General features: G+C 36.5%; 1 protein-coding gene across 1 annotated transcript in view; it reads right to left on the bottom strand.

Moving 5' to 3' along the window:
• Nucleotides 1–471: 471 nt before the first annotated feature.
• The window catches only part of myo15ab (myosin XVAb), a 35,518-nt gene continuing 17,303 nt past the window's right edge, over nt 472–18,686 (bottom strand). The window contains 40 exon segments of the mRNA XM_043236243.1: nt 472–974; nt 1,055–1,195; nt 1,947–2,080; nt 2,182–2,315; nt 2,935–3,068; nt 3,270–3,430; nt 4,338–4,434; nt 4,529–4,606; nt 4,763–4,857; nt 4,955–5,085; nt 5,173–5,255; nt 5,361–5,434; nt 5,530–5,602; nt 6,082–6,142; nt 6,270–6,388; nt 6,641–6,846; nt 7,457–7,531; nt 7,686–7,797; nt 8,254–8,395; nt 8,473–8,591; nt 8,666–8,781; nt 8,896–8,971; nt 9,526–9,585; nt 9,680–9,795; nt 10,060–10,159; nt 10,696–10,842; nt 10,933–11,081; nt 11,196–11,280; nt 11,862–12,209; nt 12,619–12,683; nt 12,776–12,847; nt 13,105–13,216; nt 13,659–13,747; nt 14,918–15,033; nt 15,115–15,309; nt 15,529–15,601; nt 17,426–17,604; nt 18,003–18,238; nt 18,349–18,444; nt 18,533–18,663. Of these exon segments, the coding sequence (XP_043092178.1) occupies nt 873–974; nt 1,055–1,195; nt 1,947–2,080; nt 2,182–2,315; nt 2,935–3,068; nt 3,270–3,430; nt 4,338–4,434; nt 4,529–4,606; nt 4,763–4,857; nt 4,955–5,085; nt 5,173–5,255; nt 5,361–5,434; nt 5,530–5,602; nt 6,082–6,142; nt 6,270–6,388; nt 6,641–6,846; nt 7,457–7,531; nt 7,686–7,797; nt 8,254–8,395; nt 8,473–8,591; nt 8,666–8,781; nt 8,896–8,971; nt 9,526–9,585; nt 9,680–9,795; nt 10,060–10,159; nt 10,696–10,842; nt 10,933–11,081; nt 11,196–11,280; nt 11,862–12,209; nt 12,619–12,683; nt 12,776–12,847; nt 13,105–13,216; nt 13,659–13,747; nt 14,918–15,033; nt 15,115–15,309; nt 15,529–15,601; nt 17,426–17,604; nt 18,003–18,238; nt 18,349–18,444; nt 18,533–18,663 (4,832 nt within the window). The 3' untranslated portion in view covers nt 472–872.

Here is an 18,686-nt window from a genome sequence, read left to right as displayed (position 1 = left end):
AGTCAAATAAAATGTCATGTTCATTTTTTAATTTATTCTGATTAACTACTGTGATTTTGCCATCATCAAAATGGTTATGCAACAATAACTGATGTGCAAAATTAAGCCAGTTAAAAACCCGTACAAGATCCCAGATGCCTCAGAGGGGTTTTTAATTAATCCCATTTTTGAGAATAAAAACAATAAAATTGAAAAACAAGCGGCTTATGCATTTACTAAATTCCTGCATTTTAATCACATTAATTTATTAGATCACAGAAGTGACATTCATTTTCCAGTTTCTCCAAAATGTTGTGAAGTTAAAGACAATTACTGCAGGCAAGTTTATTAACTTAGGTTTCAATCAATACATTTATTTAGAAAACTGTAGAAAAAAATAATACAAATGTAATGACCTCGTACCTTGATCTCGTATGTTAATTAATAATTAAATATACAAAGTTTGACTGTGTAAAAAGTAATTACATTACTTTGAAAACTACCATTTCATTGAAAGCCTGCGTAAGAGAATGCGATTGAAAAAAGATTACATTCACGCTGTTCTCCTGAGTAACGTCTCTCTTCACTCAAACTTATACCTGCAAGTGGTAAACGTTTAATATAAAAACATTTCAGTACTTCCGCATCTACAGTACAGTTTTGCACAATAATAATCCATCTGTATAAATATTATGCGTTCGATACAAAAATAATGCTTTTTATTCATTTTGTGTCTTCTGTACATAACATGTGAACAACTACACATGATTAGTGCAAACATTGCATTGAGAGGTATGGTTTAGTCGTGATGAGAGAATCAGCGAATGGAAAATAACCTGATTCTAGACTTCGCATATGCAGAAAGCGTAGTATTTGTTGGTATACAGACTTTGTTAGAGCATGGTGATTTCACTGGGCGGCAGCGTCAGCCTCTTCTCTCGGACAGAGAGCATATTCTCAATGTGCATGGCGATGACCCGACACAGCTCCAGACCCTACAAACAGCATATATATGCATTATTGAATCATTCATTCATACGTTTGCACTGTTCCCATGCCGTTGAGTGTGTGTTACCTGTTCCAGCTGTAACTGTGTGACTCTGTGGTTGGTTAAGTCTCCTATCAGCACGTCTACATAAGGGTAACTGGATCCAGCGCTGGGCCGCTGTGTGTGAGCAGACTGAATCAGCTTCAGCGGGAACTTCACCTGCACCTCCTGCCGTCGGAAAATACATTTTGAAAGTTTCTGCAGGTTCGATTAAGGCTTTTAAAACACATTTAAGACATTTTAAGACCTGCTGAAGATCATTTAAGGTATAACTGTAGTATGTAAATGTCTGAGGAGTTGTATTAGTAGCATTAGCAGCACTTCCAAGTTTGAAAATACAACTTTTAATTAACCAGTCTTTTTTTATCCTGCTTAACTAAAATATAGAATAAACTTTTACTGTACCTTCTGATAACATTGCATGAAAATAAAGTTCTTCCTCAGTGCTTTTTTCCTCCAAATTAAGTGAGTTAATGATAAAACAAACAAAAAAACAACTAGGAAGGACATATATCTGTCAAAAAAAACTTTCAATCATAAACATAACATGATTCCTGCTGTGTTTTTGGACAACTGGAAGTGTGCAGGATCATACAGATTAAAGCAAGAGGTTGATATGGGTACTGCAATTCTGGCCTGGAATCTGCCCAAAATTACTTTTTTTCAGTGAAACAACTATGTAAACATGTTTTTAATTATCTACAAAAATGGTATTGTATGGCTTTAGAAACCTTTACAAATGTGTAGATACTTAGAGCTAGTCAAAAACACAGAGAAATATATACATTTTTTGCAATTTATGCAACATCTTATGCCACAACTTTAAATTGAACACCTTATTTTGTGGAAGTGCAAGACTTTTTAGGGCCTATAGGAACCCTACTTTACCGTTAGAAGTCTGTGTGTTTGCGATACGCACATGAGTGTCTTTGTGAAGGAAGTGCAGTCCATTCTGACTGACAGCGAGGACGCACGGTGCAGAAATGGTGCTGTTGCTGCTGCTTTGGATGTAAAAGAAGGACGATCCAAACATGGGAAACGCACACACCAAACCTGAAGTACAAGTACACACACAAACGATTCTTCAAACCTTGCTTTTCGTCATGGTAACATCTGATTACGAAAGTGAATAAGGGTGTTTGAGAATGAAATACCCAGGAACTGGGATCTGGCCTGGTGAGGGTTCAGGCTCTGGACGGCATGTACATGTTGGGCAACCAGCTGCATCCACTGCTGAGGCACTTGTCTGCCAAAGATCTCAACTGGGACGTATTCTGTCAGCTCATGACTAAAGAAAGAGAACATTTTTGAGTCAATATGCTGATACTGAATAGACTTTAAACATCTCAAAGGAAAATAGTGCCGAGATTTGTCCTCTGTTTAAAGTTTGGAGGTAGTAAGTGTTTGTTTGTAGGAAGTTAATACTTATTTTCATCTTAGATGTATTAAACTGATCAAAAACGACAATGAAGGCCTTTACAGTTACATCATCTGTGTTTAAAATAAAAGGTATTCTCTCTATTCATCAAAGAAAAAGTTTCCACAAAAACAATAATGTTTTAATTCATATTAATAAGAAGTGTCACATCGGCCACATTAGCATGTTAAAGATAATGCTCTAAATTCTTCACTGCATCACAGAAATAAATTACATTTTGCAATATATTTAACTAAAAAATCGTTTTTTAAATTGCAATAACATTTCACAATATTACTATTTTTACTTTAAATTAAATCAACTGCTGACATACAATGAAATGCTGATAACATATCTCAGATAACTTGGTCTTTTTTGAGAAATGTCATTGATTCTGATTATCCATTAGGTAAATCCATTAGGTAAACAAGGTTAAATTACATGTATAGGTAAAAGTACATAAAGAAGAATGTCTAAAATTGAAACATACATAGTAGGCGTGTAGAGACTGTCTTTGGCTCTGTGCTGAAGAGCAGCAAGTTTGGCAAACTGGTTAAACTGCTGTTCACTGATCTTTCCCTGAGGTACCACATTCAACAGACCCTTCAGGTAGTCTGGCAGAACCTGTACAAATACACAATTACGAAGGAACAATATAGGTGTAGACACATTATATTTAAGATATAATAGTGTAATGTATCGTGTATGTTTTACGCATATATTATTGTCACATAAAATGTGCTCCAGTAAATTATTTTGTTTTGTTTGACGATTTAGTGCATTGTATCTGGTTAGGACACATGTGATAGGACAGACGTGTCTTGCCTGGTTATAGTGCATGGTGACACAGAGCTCATTGTCGAACTTAAGTGGATGGGCCCAGATGACTCGTCTGAACCAGAAGCTGTAGTTGGGATCGACCTGCTCAGCCTCGGTTGCGATGTCTAATATGTACTCTCTCTTATTGAGGGGCCGCACATTCAGGCCTGAATGACATCAAAAATATAAGTGAATCAATCTAGTAGTGTACTACTCATGTTGTTTTCAAAGCATTTTATTTTATCAAATTACTTTTATTTATTTGTATTGAGAAAAGTACCTAATGTATTATCTACTTATGCTGCAATTGCTAAAATAAACAAATATAGCATATAATGCAACGCTCGACTTGATATATTTTTATTTCTATAATGTGACTAATGAACCAGATGTAAAAGCAGAAGTAACTTTTTAATTCAGCTGCTGAATTAAACATAAAATGTGACAATAAAGAATACTACTTTTTAACTTTTAAACCTTTTTTTGTATGCCGTGCATACTTGCATAATACACCCCCCCCCATTTTTTACATTATTTACATTAAAGACTGTGAGCATTAGAGATGACAAAAGCGCTTTGCATATGCATATACGTTTTATTTAGCAAGAATGCTTTAAGTTGGTTTAAAAATTTGATGATGAAGACATTTATCATTTTAAAAAAGATTTCTATTTCAGATAATTCTTCTATTATATAAGACATTCTTTTCTTCTATTCATCATAGAAACCTGAAAAAATTATAATCTGTTTTCAACAAAATAAATGTTTTTTTGAGCAGCAAACCAGAATATTAGGATTTCACGTGACTTGAATAATGATGCTAAAAATTAATCTTTAAAATCATAGGGATAAATTACATTTTAAAATATATTCAAATAAAACACTTTTTAAAAAGTACAAATATTTTCTAATTTTTGCTGCACTTTGGATCAAATGAATGCAAGCTTGGTGAACAGAAGAGGCATCTTTAAAAAAAACAAACATTTCACAAACGTTTGACTGGTAGTGTAGTTATCGTTATTGTTATCTTTATAGTTATGGGCCTTGAATGAGGTGTAAGGAAGCGATCTGTACCTCTGTTGATCACTATGAAAATTGTGTACTCATCCATTGCCTCCAGCCTTTGTAACGCCATCTCATAACACAACTCCTCTATGACATCCAGTGCAACCTGCACACAAAGCAACTTCAGCTTCTATCTCAACTTACAAATTTAATCACATGTAATAGAACATATAAACCGACACACAAGAAAAGAGACTTACTGAGCAGGTTTTGATCTTCAAATGTCTCTCAATTCCTCCAGGAAATAGAAACAGCTGTCGCTTTGAGCTCCGACCAGCCTGAAAAACACATACGTTCATAGAAAGTTCAAATCATTGCTTCAAATTCCATCAAATCACGTGGACCCCAGTTTTTTGAAATGTGAGTTGGTTGTGTACATATGTGTCACGGGGGTGGAGGTCTGTACGGTCTTGTGTTTATGTGTATTTATTGACCATTATGGCTTTGAGCTCCATGCCGCTGGGGTAAACGCTCCTGCCACCGAACTGAAAGGTCTTTCTCAGGTTCTGCTCACAAGCTTTAGCAATCCCTGTAGATCGCACATTAAATAATATTAGATCAATGTGCCTCATAAAAATAGTTGGAGGCTAACATACGTTAAATGCGCATATGTGATGTATAATTACCATGAAAAAGCACTTCTGGACTTCTGCAGACGTCTCGTAGGAACTTGAGTAAGAATGGTTTGAGCACTTCAGAGCAGCGGTAAAATGCCGTCAGAATGTAGAGTAACCGCCAGCCCTTCTGACAGCTGTCACTGTAACATAACACAACCAAACACTCACAGCTTAACACTGTCAAACAAACAACAAAAAACACAGCAAAAAAGAAGGGCATATCTCACGGTTTAGAGCTGGTGTTGGCTGTAATCTGTTTGAGGACTTGACAGTACGCCTCATCCTTCATCAGTCCATATTCACCCGTTAACTACGAAAACAAAGATGTAAAACAAACGAATAAACGCAACCGAGGGTCTATGTGCATTACGGCAACAGTTACAGCTGGTCACGCAGATGAGAGGCTGTGCTTTACCTTCAGGAAGGTGCAAACCACAAACTGCTCTGACTGGCCTCTGAGAGGATGATCTCCCATGAACTTCATTATGGCTACACCCAAAACAAAGAAATAAAGCTTGAGATACGATGCTAAACAAAACAAAAACAAAGCAGATGGATTGGCTGTGATATATCTCTTATCTCACTCAGGAAAATTTCAGAAGCAACCCGGTTCATGTTGGGGTCAGTGAAGTCTATGAGGGACTCCAGGATAGGGTTCTGGAGAAAATAGGAGATCAGAAGTTTCACATGGGTCTTTTTGGGTATTTTCAATGTATATGTATGCTTTGTTCAAAATGCTCACTAAGGATGCATTTACTAAATTCAAAATACAGTAAATGTTTTAAAATACTACCACAATTTAAAATGAGCATTTTTTCAAAACAGAATTTATAAAGCTGAATTTTCAGCATCATTACTCCTGTCACGTGATTCTTCAAAAAACATGTTAAAAAAACATTTTTTAATATTAGCAATGTTGAAAAGAATTTTTACCGTTTAAACATTTTGTGAACCTGACTATTTTTTAACCTTTATTAATGAATACAAAAAAATCAAAAGAACAGGATTTATTTGAAATAGAAATCTTTTGTAACACTGCAAATGTCTTTACTGTAACTTTTCAGCTAAATATTGTTACTAGTTTTTGTGTATTTGAATGTCTTAATATATTTATGCATGCATTGTGGGCATAGTACCTTGCTGAATTTCACCATCTCTGCAGGGTCTTTATTTCCTTTCCCTTTTTTGGATTTATCTCTGAACGAATCACTATTCACGCAAAAAAATCGTGTAGATGTAAAGATGTAAATGGTGCATAAATAGATGCAAAGATGTATAAATAAATGAAAATGTTTTACTATAATAGCAGTTACGTCAATTTTACCTCTGGTTTCCGTCTGACGTTCGGAAATGTTTCCTGGCAAACTCCACCATGTTGTACTGACTGTCCAAAAGAATATTCCCCTCAGCTTCAGTGTCGCTGAAATCCCCGAATCCATCAGACTAAGAATCGCAAAACAGATGCATTAACAACTATGCAATACTTATGATAATAATCTCTTGAAACAGAAAACTTTTACCTTTAAAGATTAACAAAGGTTTAATTGCAGCACTTTTATTGTCATCACAGTTGCAATCATTATACAATTATGCAATTCTACGATATACATACACAATATATTACATCATATCAGCCATCAAACACCATGTCACAGAGATATAGTGAAGATATGATGTGATACTGTGTATATATACCTCTAGTGACGGGTCCAGCTCATGTGCAGCTGCGGTGGAGGCCACTGCGAGAGCGATAGCCCCTGATGCTGCCACTCGGCCCTGTCTGTCCCTCGGCTCATCTCTCCTCTCTGCCGGGAGACTCAGGAAATCAGGAGCAGCTACAGGAACCACGCAATCCTTGGGGAATGCTCCACTCCGACCCTGCACCGCTCCGTACCTCCAGCCTGGAAAAACATTCGTAACTTATTTAGCTTATTCTACAATTTATTTATAATTTTTTTTGCATTTGAAAAGACAATATTATAGTATTATAGTATTATAACAATAATAGCAATTTCTGATAGAAAATGATAGAAAACAGCCTATTTTTTTGATAACGCTTCACAATAAGGTATCATTTGTTAACATTATTTAATGTTTTAACTAACTTGAAGAAACAACGAACACTACATTTACTATTTATTAATCTTTGTTCAGATATCAGATAATAAAAATACAGTTGTTCATGTTAGTTCACAGTGCATTAACTAATGTTAACAAACACAACTCTGATTTTAATAATGCATTAGTAAATGCTTGAAATTAACATTAAGATTAACAACTGCTCTAAACGTATCGTTCATTCTTAGTTCACGTTTATTAATGTTATTTACCAATGTTATCTAATCAGTTTTATTGCAAAGTGCTACCATTATTTCTGTATTTTGTTTTTTATTAACACTGAAAAATGAATGCATGGATTTTTATAAATATATAATTTCATTACATTACAAAAGATCTCTAATTTCAAGTGCAGTTGCACAATTTAAAAATGTTGTTTGTTAAATGTCGAACCAAAATCTGGGGTGCCTCTCTTCAGCTCCTCGAGGTAAATGACTTTTTTCTTCACCACGCACCCGTAACTCTGACCTGAAACACAGTTTTCATTTAAAATGCATAGACAGTGGTTAATCCCCCCCTCACAGATTTCCTGGAGTATCAAGGACAAGCCTTTCCAAGGTTAACTGCAGCTCATCTGATGGAATGCAAATATTAAGAGCTCCATTCTAGAGATTCTTCTCACCCTCCTCTAACCCATCCATGGCCTGCAGACGAATGATATCTCCTTTATGGAAGCCGAGAAGAGCTCTGTCGTCTGTGATGAAGTTTCTCTCTGCTACGACATACTCAGAATCCTGCAGAAGAAGTCAGAAGTACGGCATTGCTTGTTTAACATCAGAGCCTTTGACAGTGTGAAGGCTCCTTAACTTAGCATTGCTTTATCCTCGTTCGTCTATTCACTTCTCTACTTGCGCTTACATGCCATACGCCAAGTCAGAGGTCAGCCACGAAGCCATAATTTTAAAAATATATATATTTTTGTTACAAAAACTCATCAGTCTGCTTAAGAAGACATTTGTTAACCCCTGGAGGCATATAGATCAGTTTTACTATTTATGAAGCTTCAAAATAATGGCCACCATCCACAATCATTACCAAGCTTGAAGATTCCAAGATCTCAGAAAGACTCAGAAAGAGGAAAGTGATATAAACATAGGATGGCTTGGGGTTGAGTAAAATATGGGGTAATTTTTGCTTTTGGGTGAACTATTCCTTTAAGAAATTACGACAAGAGAAAGCCCTTTCCGTACCTCCTTAAGGTGAGCGATGAAGAGATCAACCATATGTTTGATCTGAGGAGCTTTGGCCGAGAACAGAATCAATTTCTCATTCATCAGATTAAACTCCAGCATGTTTTGAGAGGGGATGGTCACAAACAGGATGTCTGTGTAGCTGCGGGAGAGTTTAGATGCTTTAGCAGGTGTACAGCTGACAGACGGTTATACTGTACGTCTGGAAGGATGACGAACCTGTATGGACGGAGCACTCGGAAGTAGTCGGGAGCTGCAGTGCTGCTTTTGACTGTCTTGAGAAGTTTGATACCAGAATGAGACACTGCCAGCACCTGTACTCCAGTACCAACACTGCCCTGAAAACACACACAATGGTGACATATCGGCCCATTGCATTCGCACTAACAGTCTGCCAGGAAACGGAACTCACAGAGGCAGGAAAAAGGCGAGAAAAATAAATCTCCCATGACTCCCTGGCAGCTGTAATCACAGCTTTCTTCACACTTTCATCCTGAACATCTGTGTTCGGCTCGATGCCATATTGTGCTATGAAACAAACACATGATCACTGTAGTCATCATAAATGGTAAACTGAACAAGCTGTCTTGGAAAATAATTTCATTTAGAACCGAAATTTAGTGAAATTAATTCCTTCCTCACCAAACAAGGTTTGCATTTTCTGCCTCTCCTCTTTAGTAATGCGAACACAGGCTTCTGTAAATGTGTCATTAACAATCTAAAAAACACAATTTAAAGATAAGAAATAAATGACAAAATGAAAGGTAAAAGCAACGTATTTACAAAACAGCACCATATTAAAAAAAAAGTTCATTAGTAGTTAGTATTAGTCCAATTAATACTTTTATTTGCCAAGAACCCATACAATGTCAAAAATGAGAGTAAAGAAATCTGTAATATTTCTAATTCAAATAAACATTGTTTTTTTTTTTTTTTTTTACATTCTTTTAATCAAATAATCCTGAAAAAAAACCCAGCACAACTATTTTCAGCATTATTATGCATATTAGAATGATTTCTGAAGGTCCACATGACACTGAAGTCTAGAGTAATGATGCTGAAAATTCAGGAACATAAATATAAAATATAAAATATAAAATAGTTGCAATAATATTTCACACTATAGCAGTGTTTTTTGTATTTTGAACATGAGAAACGTCTTTCAAAAATAGTATAATCATAAAATTAATTATTTATTTACATTATAATAAAAACAATATTTCCGTATTGTATTTATATAAATTCAATTTTGTTTTATTGTGTATCGCTCACCTGTTTGAATATGAGGTCCAGCACTAGAGGATGATTCCAAGTGTCTTTAGGATAGAAGACCTACGGCAATTTGTACACCAGGCTTAGTTCTTACCCTTTGCTGTCTTCATGATGAAGCACACGCTTATAAACAAATGAAAGACTGAACACACACCTCCTTCCTGAGATATATCTTCCAGGGAACGTTAGTGTAGGTGTAATGCTCCTCTGTGCTGCTCCTGTGCAGCTGTGTTTGGATGCTCTCAGATTCCACTGGAAGATCTCTGGGCACTGGTGTGTGTGAGAGAGATGGAGAAAGAAAGATAATTGAGGACAAACACATTATATATGTGTTCTGCCGTCTAAAGGTTTGTAGTCTGCATGATTTATATGTATATAAGTTATTTCTTATGCATTAATCTTATGCAGGGCTGTGTTACTCTGATCAATAATGACTGGTACATGTACCGGTACACAGAATACCATGGTAATCTTAAATAAAAAAATTGCCATGATAATGCCATGGTGTTTATGTAAGTTCTGTGTGTTGTTTACCTGGTGGTGGTAAAGTTAGAGGTGGCTCTGGTGCTTTCTTCTTGCTGCTTTTAGTTGGTTTGAGGCCTCCATCTCTGGGCACAGCAGCTGGAGCAGGAGCCTTTCTCTGCACAAACAGTTATTACACACATAGCGAGATAAAATACTTAAGGTTTTCGAAGACAATAAATTTGTACACAATACAAGCAGGAATGCGTATGAAGGCCAATTTTTTATTTTAATGTTGACATTAAAGGAATAGTTCACCCAAAAATGAAAATTCTGTCATTATTTACTTGCCCTTGAGTATTTCCAAAGTAGGAAAAGAATATGGTCAATGGCGACCCAAAACAGTCTGGTTATCATTTTTTTTCAAAATTTCTTTCTTTGTGTTCATCAGAACAAAGAAATTCAAACAAGTCTGAAACTACTTGAGGGTGAGCAAATAATGACAGAATTTTCATTTTTTGGGTGAACTATTCCTTTAAATTCTTGTAATTAATATATTTAAACAAATAATAGCTCATTTTAAACATGATAAAAACATGCTGAGATTTAAAATGCTGCTCTATGGAGAGTTTGACCAAGCGCCCCCTTGTGGAGTACAACTTTATTATAATAATTATTCAATGTTTAATGGCTCAAAAAGGGTTTAACTGGTTAGTCCAGCCGTGATAGAGGTAGACATACCTGTGGAGGAGGTGGATTGTCCTTCTGTGTTTTTAGGATCTGCATTGCCTCATCATGTGGGTTCATCTTCTTCACAAAACCCTTACCTTCTCGCCTGTCATCAGACACAAGTCACTGGAGTTAACAGTAATAGAAATAAAATTATCGGATTGTATGAAGCATCGGGGCAAACACATAGATAACACACCTGTGTATCTGCGGCACAGGTTCTGGGGGCGGTGTTTGATATTGCTTAATGATATCTTTAATGTTGTGGCTGGGAACGATGTGCTCGGAGTTAGAGACTGAATATTTAACCACCTCCGTGCCCGGAGCCGGAGCTGAACGCATGGGACCCGTGATGGCGACAGGAGCTGAGAGAGATAGAAATAAAGGTTTGGAATATGCAGAAGTTACATAAAATGCATATGTTTCAATTGTTGGACATAATTAGTTTTGAACACACAGATAAGTGATTGTAGACACACCATGTCTTTTGGCAGGCCTGCTGTCAAGTTTAATGGGTGCAGCGGGGGCTTGTTTCTTCCCTAATGTCCCATTAGATGAAACAGCCTGAAATCAAAGCAAAAAATATGCTGTTTTTATATTAAAACATACTCAGCAGTAAACAGTTACACAGACTGAATAAATATAAGTGAATACAAATTAACTATAGACAATCAAAATGTAATTAGAAGCATTTTAGTTGCAGACTAATATGAAAATGTATATTTAATAGTTAATAATTATATGTAATAATTATAAGAATCAATAAAAGCAAACTAATTCTTCAGCCTTGTAAAATACAACACAACAAACAACATTTAATTGCATAAAGTGATTTTACACCATTGCAAGTATTCTACGGAAAAAAAAAATTGTATGTAATATTTTTTTCAAAATCTCTCACGCTCACCAATGCTGCATTTATCTGATCTAAAATCTAGTACAACAGAGTAAAATTGTGAAAAGTTTTTGCTAATTAAAACAGCTATTTTATTAAATTTAATTTAAAGTAATATAATAATTAATATAATTTAAAAGAAATTTATCTTCAGTATCACAGTCCTTCAGAAACACCATAAGCAATTTGTGAAAAGTTTCAAAATATTGCTTATAGTGTGAATTATTAGATTATATTAATACTAGGGCACCTTTGTGGTGGTGGTGCTCCGTGGCTGTGGTGTTGGGCTCTTCTTCTCTTTGGGCTCCTGTTGCTCCTCTGAGGTGCTGGGGGTGGTGTTGATCGAAGTAGAGGGGATGGTGGGGTCAGGTTGAGGGATCACCGGGGGGGCCGTGTACATGGACAGGGGAGGTGGGGCGTAAGGACTGGGAGGTATATTAGCGTAGGGGCTGGGAGGGACGGCGGGGTATGGGCTGGGCGGCAGAGTGTTGTAGGGAGTGGGTGGAGGGCTGGTTGGGGGGCTGGTGAGAGGAGACATTGGTGGACTGGACACTGGACTGGTCACCATAGCCATCGCCTGCATGGTCATCTGCTGAGCCTGAGGATGTCAAGAAAAATCTATATTTCTTAGATTTTTCTATTTTGTTACATTCATAACTATATAGTGTGTTTGTGTCATTTTTATAATACATGTATTTCTTCTTAAGCATATTGTATTATTTGTCTTATTTTAGATGTCTTTAGTTTTGGTTTAATACTTCAGTTTTTGGTAACTTGTTTAAATGAAAGTAATAAAACTTTTTTTTTTGTAATATTTGAATCTTTCAATCAAAGATTATGATCAAGTAATGAACAATTAATGATCATGTCACTTCACTTTAATTTAAGTACTAAAATAATTTATGGTTTTATATTTAATAAACAGCAATAGAACTAAACTAATCTAGACTAGACTAAATAAAATAAAGCTGTTTGGTTATAAAGCAATTAAATAAAGACTTTATTACCATAATGACAGCTTGCTGGTTGATAATGGTTTGCTGCTGTTGGGCCAGGACTGTTTGCTGCTGGTCTGACAGGCAGAATTAAAGACATAATAATGAATACTTGTCCATCAATTCATTTCAATCCCTGTAAAGCTGAAGGTATTTTAATTAGAAATACCTGGCACTGGGGGTCCTGCTGGCATACTGGGCATTTCTGAAGCACCTGGTATGGGTGGCAGAACTCTCACTGCTACAGAATACAGAGAGCAGAAAAATATTACACACACACAACCATCACACCCTTAATATACGTCTGCGAACATTTATAATTGAAGTCCAGCTTAAAACATCAGTATGGCTGGTCATCAGGTGTTCCTACCAGGCTTCTTAAGTTTACTAAATTCAGACAAATGTTCTAGTAGTTCAGCACCAAAACCAATAAGCAAAGACATTCCTGCTTGTTTAAGCTGTACTTTTCAGCAGAGAGCATTAAATGAGTGTGTGAACCTCCAGGCTTAAGTGCAGCTGAGATAGTGTCCCTAGCAGGAGACTGTGCTTCATCACCACCTACACCTCCTCCTCCCTTCATCCTCCCGGACAAAGCCGATGCATCAAGGTCCTGAATGAAAAAGAATAATCCAGTTAGTTACAGACCACATGCTTAAATGTACTAAAAAAACACCTTTAATGCATGATATAATGCAAGGTATTGTGGCTCCAGCCATAGAGAGGAGTGAATCAGATCATGCTTTCACACATATTAAACTTTTTGTAATCTGTTTCTATAACAGATATTAGAGAAATCTAATTGACATGTGATGTTTACAGTTCTATGCCTCTCTTTGTGTGTGGGATAAGCCTCATTAAATAATTACAGCCTCATTTCCTTACTAATTTCGTAGTGCTGTGTGTAAAATGATAATAGGAAGCCAGGCCAAATACACACACAATCAACATTCACATAAATTAGCGATTTAAAGTAAGACTGTAAAGCAATCTTCCATACTCTCACTCTCTCTTATTCACATTTGTGTGTGTGAGGTAATCAGGTGACACCGTACCCCAGTTCCATCAGACAGAACTGGGTCAAACAGGCTGTCCAAATACCGGTCCATGCCTCTCTGAGTGCCATCATAGGGTGGTTCTGAGTCTGACAAAGGCAGAAAGAGACAGAAGAGAGAGAGAGAAAGAAAGAGAAAAATTAATGAGTGGGAATGTGCACACAAATTCACACATTTAATTGTAAAAACGTTTTAGTAAAATTATTTAAATAAACTTTAAACATGACCAATTTACTTAAAGGGATAGCTCACCACAATGTCTATATGATGTTTAACGCTCTTAGGCATATATATATATACAGATGTATATGTAGATCTATTTGCCACTGCATGTTAAGTGTCACACAGACATGGTGGTGTATCAGAGGCAAAAAATTAAACAAATACTGTTCGGTTTCTAGGACAAACCAATTTTGTTTCTTAGGACATCAATGTATCGTCATGAACAGCAGTTCATGTTCTTTTTTTTAAACTCAAAGATTGTGTGTCCGTTGACTTGCATTGTATGACTGATGGACCGCAACAGTTTGAGTTAAAACTGTTTGTGTTCTACTACTATTTTGTATGCCCTGGGGGTAGATGAACGTCAAATTTTCATTTTTGGTTGAACTATTCCTTTAAGAAGCAAATAAATCCCAAAAGATAAACTACTGTTTAAAAGTATCAGCACAGCAAACACTTTAAACTGATCAAAGGCACAGTAAAGACATTCATAATATTACAAATTATTAATATTTCTTTCGAGCATTCTATTCTACCAACAAATTCTAAAGGTTAGAGGAAAATGATAGTCAAAAAAAGAAAGGACACTTTGTTAGTTAACCTCAAAATCTCATCAAACCAAGTGAAGACAGGTACACAAGTAGAACAAACTACTGCCCCAAAAATGTTAATATTGGTCAATGACCTATGCATTCACCTCTGCAAACCTGTATAATGTTACCCATCCTTAGGACATGCACATAGAAAGGTTACAAGAACACCATCAGGTTTTTTTAGCTGTATGTAATCTAGCCATTCTGTGTGTATCTGATTCTACTTTACATGCAGGGCTGTAGATCTGTTACTACTGATTAAAGCAAGGGCTGTAGTTTAGTGTTTCTTGAGGTTATGCTCGGTTATTCTCTAGCAGGCCAATAGGCCTATCAGTGCAATAACATTCGCTGGCCAATCAGATTAGGAAGGGTCAATGACTTTATGTCCTTTCACTTAGGTACTGATGTATGTTGTGCTTCCTTTAAAAGGTGGCAAAAGGCTACCCAGATTGTAGTGGCCTTCAGAAATTGGTAAGCTGTTGGTTGCAATGGCGCTCGTTCGGTTGGCGTACGAGAGCGGTCCATCCTCATCCTCGTCAAATCCACTGCCAAAGAGACTTCTGCGTATAAACACATGTATTAAATGTCATGACAAGAAAGCACTAAAATGTAAACATGCCTGATAATAATATTCTGCGTACATGCTCGCGTTAGGTCGTGCCTTGCTGGGGTCTTCGGTAGAGATGATAAAGTATGTTTTCTGTTTGGGAAAGTCTGCCAGCAGCTCCAGGTCACACACCAGATCTAGAACGTAATCATGACCCTCCAACTCCACCCACTGCGCCGGCTCCTTCATCAGAACCGACCAACCCCATAGACTCTCAGAGGACACGCCCCTGCAGGATAACCGATAACGTTACTGATTCTAAAGGCTAGAACATGCTACACAACTTCTAAAACAGGACAATTTGAAACGCAAGCCCTTAAAGACTTGCTTAACTCATCCAGACTGCAAACTGGGGTGAAAATCTGTGTAAAAACGGTGTGGCACATTCCAGCCTTAAGATGTTGTATTTTCAGAAAAATCTGCTAATTTTGTGGGGAAAAAAAATCACCTGTGCTGTAGAACGTCTCCTGCAATGCCTTCTCCATTGGTCCAGGAATGGACAGGACACAGGAAAGACACACCTACAAAGAAATAATCAAAAAACACTTAAGAATAGTTCTTCCTAGGTGTATAAGACTTTTTTTTTTTTTTTTTTTTTTAATTCTGACTCTTCCAAGCTAGTTAATGCTGGTGGATGGTGGCCGTTATTTTGAAGCTCCAGATATATCTGCAAGTACTGCGTCACAAATCGAACCTATACGCCTTCGGTGGGTTATCAAGTGTCCTCTGAAGCAGATCAAGGGTTTTTGTAACAAAAATATAAATGAATAACATAAATAACTGACTGACTAACTGAGAGCCGAGATCCGGCTTCTTGGCTGACTTCTGTTTTGATGTACAGCATGTGACGTTAGTAGCATCATATGTCGTGTTATATGGTCAGCTAAAAAGCCATAACTGTTTGTTCTCATTGAAAATAACATCAGTTATTTATGTTATAATTCTTAAACTAAAAATATATTTGTTACAAAAACCCATCGGTCTGCTTGTGGACATTTTGCTCTTTATCGTATATACCAAGCCATAGAAAGCATACGTAAGTGTGAGTGAAGAAAGGTTTTTATTTAACATTTCATGATCAACACACTGGGGGAAAATCTCCAATAAGAGGTCAATATCTTTAGCTAATGGTTACATAATTGTGAGAGAGTTGACGGATGGAAACAGTAGTCAAGATAATGCTGACTGACTGTCTTATCTGTACCAGCACACACACACACACACACACACACACACACACACACACACACACACACACACACACACACACACACACATACACACACACTATCATATATCGACTAATCTGCTCCAGTCCAAACAAGCGAGGACAGAGAGACAGTGTAACTGGATGAGAAGAGGAGTGAAATAAAGCAGAGAGACAGAGAGAGCGAGCGAGATTAGATGAAAGAGGAGAGGCTGAAAGAAAGATATAGGGAATGACAGAAGAAGAGATTAAAGAGATGAGAAGAAAGAATGGACAGATGACACCAGTCCTGATTTGCATTCTGACCTGATAATAACATGCATTATTTGACACAGACAGAAGAGAGGGAAAGGAAATTGAGGAGAAAGAGTGGGGGTGGGGGCAGCATCTCATTAAGAACACTGGGCTCTATGTTGCACAATGTTTTAAAACAGACGTTTTATAAACCAGTCGACAAGAATCAAGGCTCATACTGACTACTGTTTTTATGCTGTTTTATGCACTTATTTTAAAGTTGTTTTTTAAATTTTAAGGTAGGAATTTTTTCACTCTTTCTGTCTGAAAAGGAAAAGACAACGACAACCAAAAATAATCAGTAATTTAAAATGCATTTTCTTCGTTTGTTAAAAAAATAATTTGTTTAAATCTATTTATTTATTTTTTGGTGCAAATTTACTCATTGTACTTTTTGGGTTAACAATTTCGGTAACACTTTACAATAAGATCATAAGATCAATAAGGTCATTTGTTAACGTTAGTTAATGTTTTAACTAACATTAACAAACAATGAACAATTCATTTGTTCATCCTTATTAACATTAGCTGATAAAAATACAGGCATTCCTTTGTTAGTTCATGTTAGCTCACAGTGCATTAACTAATGTTAACAAACACAACTTATGATTTCAATAATGCATTAGTAAATGCTAAAATTGGCATCAACTAAGATTAATAAATGCTGTAGAAGCATTGTTCATTCCTTAGTTCATGTTAACTAATGTTGTTAACAAATGCCATTTAATGCATCTTATTGTAAGGTGTTACTGCAATGTCTTTAACCATTTTCTTTAACGGCCATGACACACATTTATTCTCTTTATTTTGTTATACACATAAGAGCAAATGAGCAGGATCTTACCATCAAAACAGTGCACCTGGAGCACCATGTGTGCTTTTTTGCGGGTGGCAGTCCACTCTAGCAGGGATAGAGGGTATGTTCGAGATGCTTCAGGGACTTGGTTGGATTTCTGCATGGCTTGGATGAGTTTGTGTTGGCACAATGCCTTAAAGCCATTCAGAGCATAGTCTGACACAAATCTGGAAGAGATAGAGAGACAGTTCATTAACCGCTTTGTCAAAATCTCACATTAGAACAGGCACTGAAATTGTGTGCAATAGACAATTTTTTTTAAAAGAGTAATAAATGTATGTAAAATAAATACTTATTAAATTATTTAGCAAGGACACACTGAATTGGTCAAAAGTAACAGTGTAACAATCGTTAAGTCTTTACTATAAAAAACTCTTCTTATGATCTTTTTGTTTATCAAACAAACTTGCAATAATATTTTGCAATAGAATACTTTTTTATTGTATTTTTCATCAAATAAATGCACTCATAACAAGAATGATAGACTTCCTTTGAAAACCTGTAAAAATGTTACCAACCCCAAACTTTTAAATAGTAGTGTATGTTACTGTACGTATTCACTCACTTTAGCAGATATTTCTCCATCTTCTCAGATGGGGCAAAGGAACTTAAACAGGCGGCCATCAGCAACCATCCTCTCTCTGCATTTCTGGTGTTTTCATTCCGCCACACCTGATTGGCTATCTGCGCTAAGATCTCATCTCTGATTGGTGGAGTGGCAAGGCCTCTCTGAATGATGTAATTTCCAAACAGGTTTTCTTGAGCTCCATTCAGGTTTGGATCTCCCATAAAACGCAAAATCTATTAAATAGAGATATGAAAATTCAACAACAAAACTTCAAGAGAGTTATGAAGCGCTGAAAATGAGACTGGGTTTAGGGTTACCAATCTTACAAATATCTTTATCATACCAGTATAAACACATCAAGAGCATCCTGTTTCAGATCATCTTCTAGTCGGGTCAGTGAGTTCTCGAGTGGTGCTGTTAGCATTCCAAACAGCAATTCCTACACACAAGACAAAATATACTGCATTATGTCCTTAATGTGAGTGAACTGTGAGTATTATGGATGTGTTAACGGGTAGGACACTCACCCTGAAATGTGTGCGTATATATTTGGTCATCAAATGGTTGTTGATGTCCAGTGGAAGAGTGAGCTGGGGATCTGTTTGTATTCTTGGAGCCTGAACCAGAGCCAAGCAGTCTGAATGACGCTCCCTACCAGCTAAGCAGAAAAACATGTAAACA

Source organism: Puntigrus tetrazona, chromosome 1 (genome assembly GCF_018831695.1).
Source record: "Puntigrus tetrazona isolate hp1 chromosome 1, ASM1883169v1, whole genome shotgun sequence".
Classification (NCBI taxonomy): Eukaryota; Metazoa; Chordata; class Actinopteri; order Cypriniformes; family Cyprinidae; genus Puntigrus; species Puntigrus tetrazona.
Note: the sequence above shows the minus strand (reverse complement) of the source record. Positions and strands in the feature narration are given on the sequence as shown.